Genomic DNA, 852 nt, shown 5'->3' with positions numbered 1-852 from the left:
GGGGGCCTGTGGCCCTGGGGGGGCTCCCCCAGCCAGTGCGTGCCAATGGACAGAGACTGCGAAGAGAAGGACACGGCTTGGCGCCGGTGCTGCTGGCCCCGCACGCTTTGTGGCGGGGATGAGGCCTGTGAGCGGTGCCTTTGGTTGGACACCCATGTTGCACCCACCCCAGGGACCCCCAGCCGCGGGGACGCCCCCCCGGCACTGGCACCACCCCAGGCCTGGCCTTGGCAAGGCCGGAGGAAGGACGGCTGCTTTCACCTTGTTTCCATCACCCCTGGCTTGGCGCTTGCCCGTGGCACTGTCGGGGGCTCGGGGTCCGGTGCTGTGGCAGAAGGAGATCTGGTGCTTCACCCGCGATTGATTTCTGTCACCAACAGGATGTCACCGGTGACCTCCAGCCTGCCCCAGACGGGGACCTCAGCCCCGCTGGTGCGTCCTGCCCACCCGTGCTGCTGCCAGCCAAGGGGTCCGGCTGCTCTGGCCCTGCCCAGCCTTGCCACGTGTGGGCTGGGCGCTCGGCACCATCCCTGGGGCCAGGCAGCGGTGCCCCTGCAGAGGGGCACGCGGTGGGGCAGGGGGGTATTTCACAGGGTATTTCACATGCTGGCACCAGCTGTTTCTCCCCTCTGCCCCCAACCACGTCCCTCCTCCTAGAGCCCCTCACCCTGCCTCCTGCCTGCTCTCACCGCCCGCTTCCCCCACCACAGGGCACCGCTGCGGCTGTGCCACCCTTCCCCTGTGTCCCCCTCCTTTTCCCCCTTGCCGTGGCACTCATTGCTCAGCGTCCGGCCCTGTACAGGAGCCGCCTGCACTGGTTTCTTACTGTTGTGTCACTGGTCGTAGTGGGAG

The 852-nt window shown here is 68.0% G+C and overlaps 1 protein-coding gene across 1 annotated transcript in view; it reads left to right on the top strand.

The window, feature by feature from the left end:
• The window catches only part of ABCA2 (ATP-binding cassette, sub-family A (ABC1), member 2), a 45,863-nt gene that overhangs the window by 39,126 nt on the left and 5,885 nt on the right, over positions 1 to 852 (top strand). Inside the window, exon 48 of the mRNA XM_009322346.1 lies at positions 381 to 432. Coding sequence (XP_009320621.1) covers positions 381 to 432 — 52 coding nt within the window. The remainder of the gene's footprint in view (positions 1 to 380; positions 433 to 852) is intronic.

Source organism: Pygoscelis adeliae, unplaced genomic scaffold (genome assembly GCF_000699105.1).
Source record: "Pygoscelis adeliae isolate BGI_AS28 unplaced genomic scaffold, ASM69910v1 Scaffold584, whole genome shotgun sequence".
NCBI classification, from domain to species: domain Eukaryota; kingdom Metazoa; phylum Chordata; class Aves; order Sphenisciformes; family Spheniscidae; genus Pygoscelis; species Pygoscelis adeliae.
This window is presented reverse-complemented; position numbering and strand designations above follow the sequence as displayed.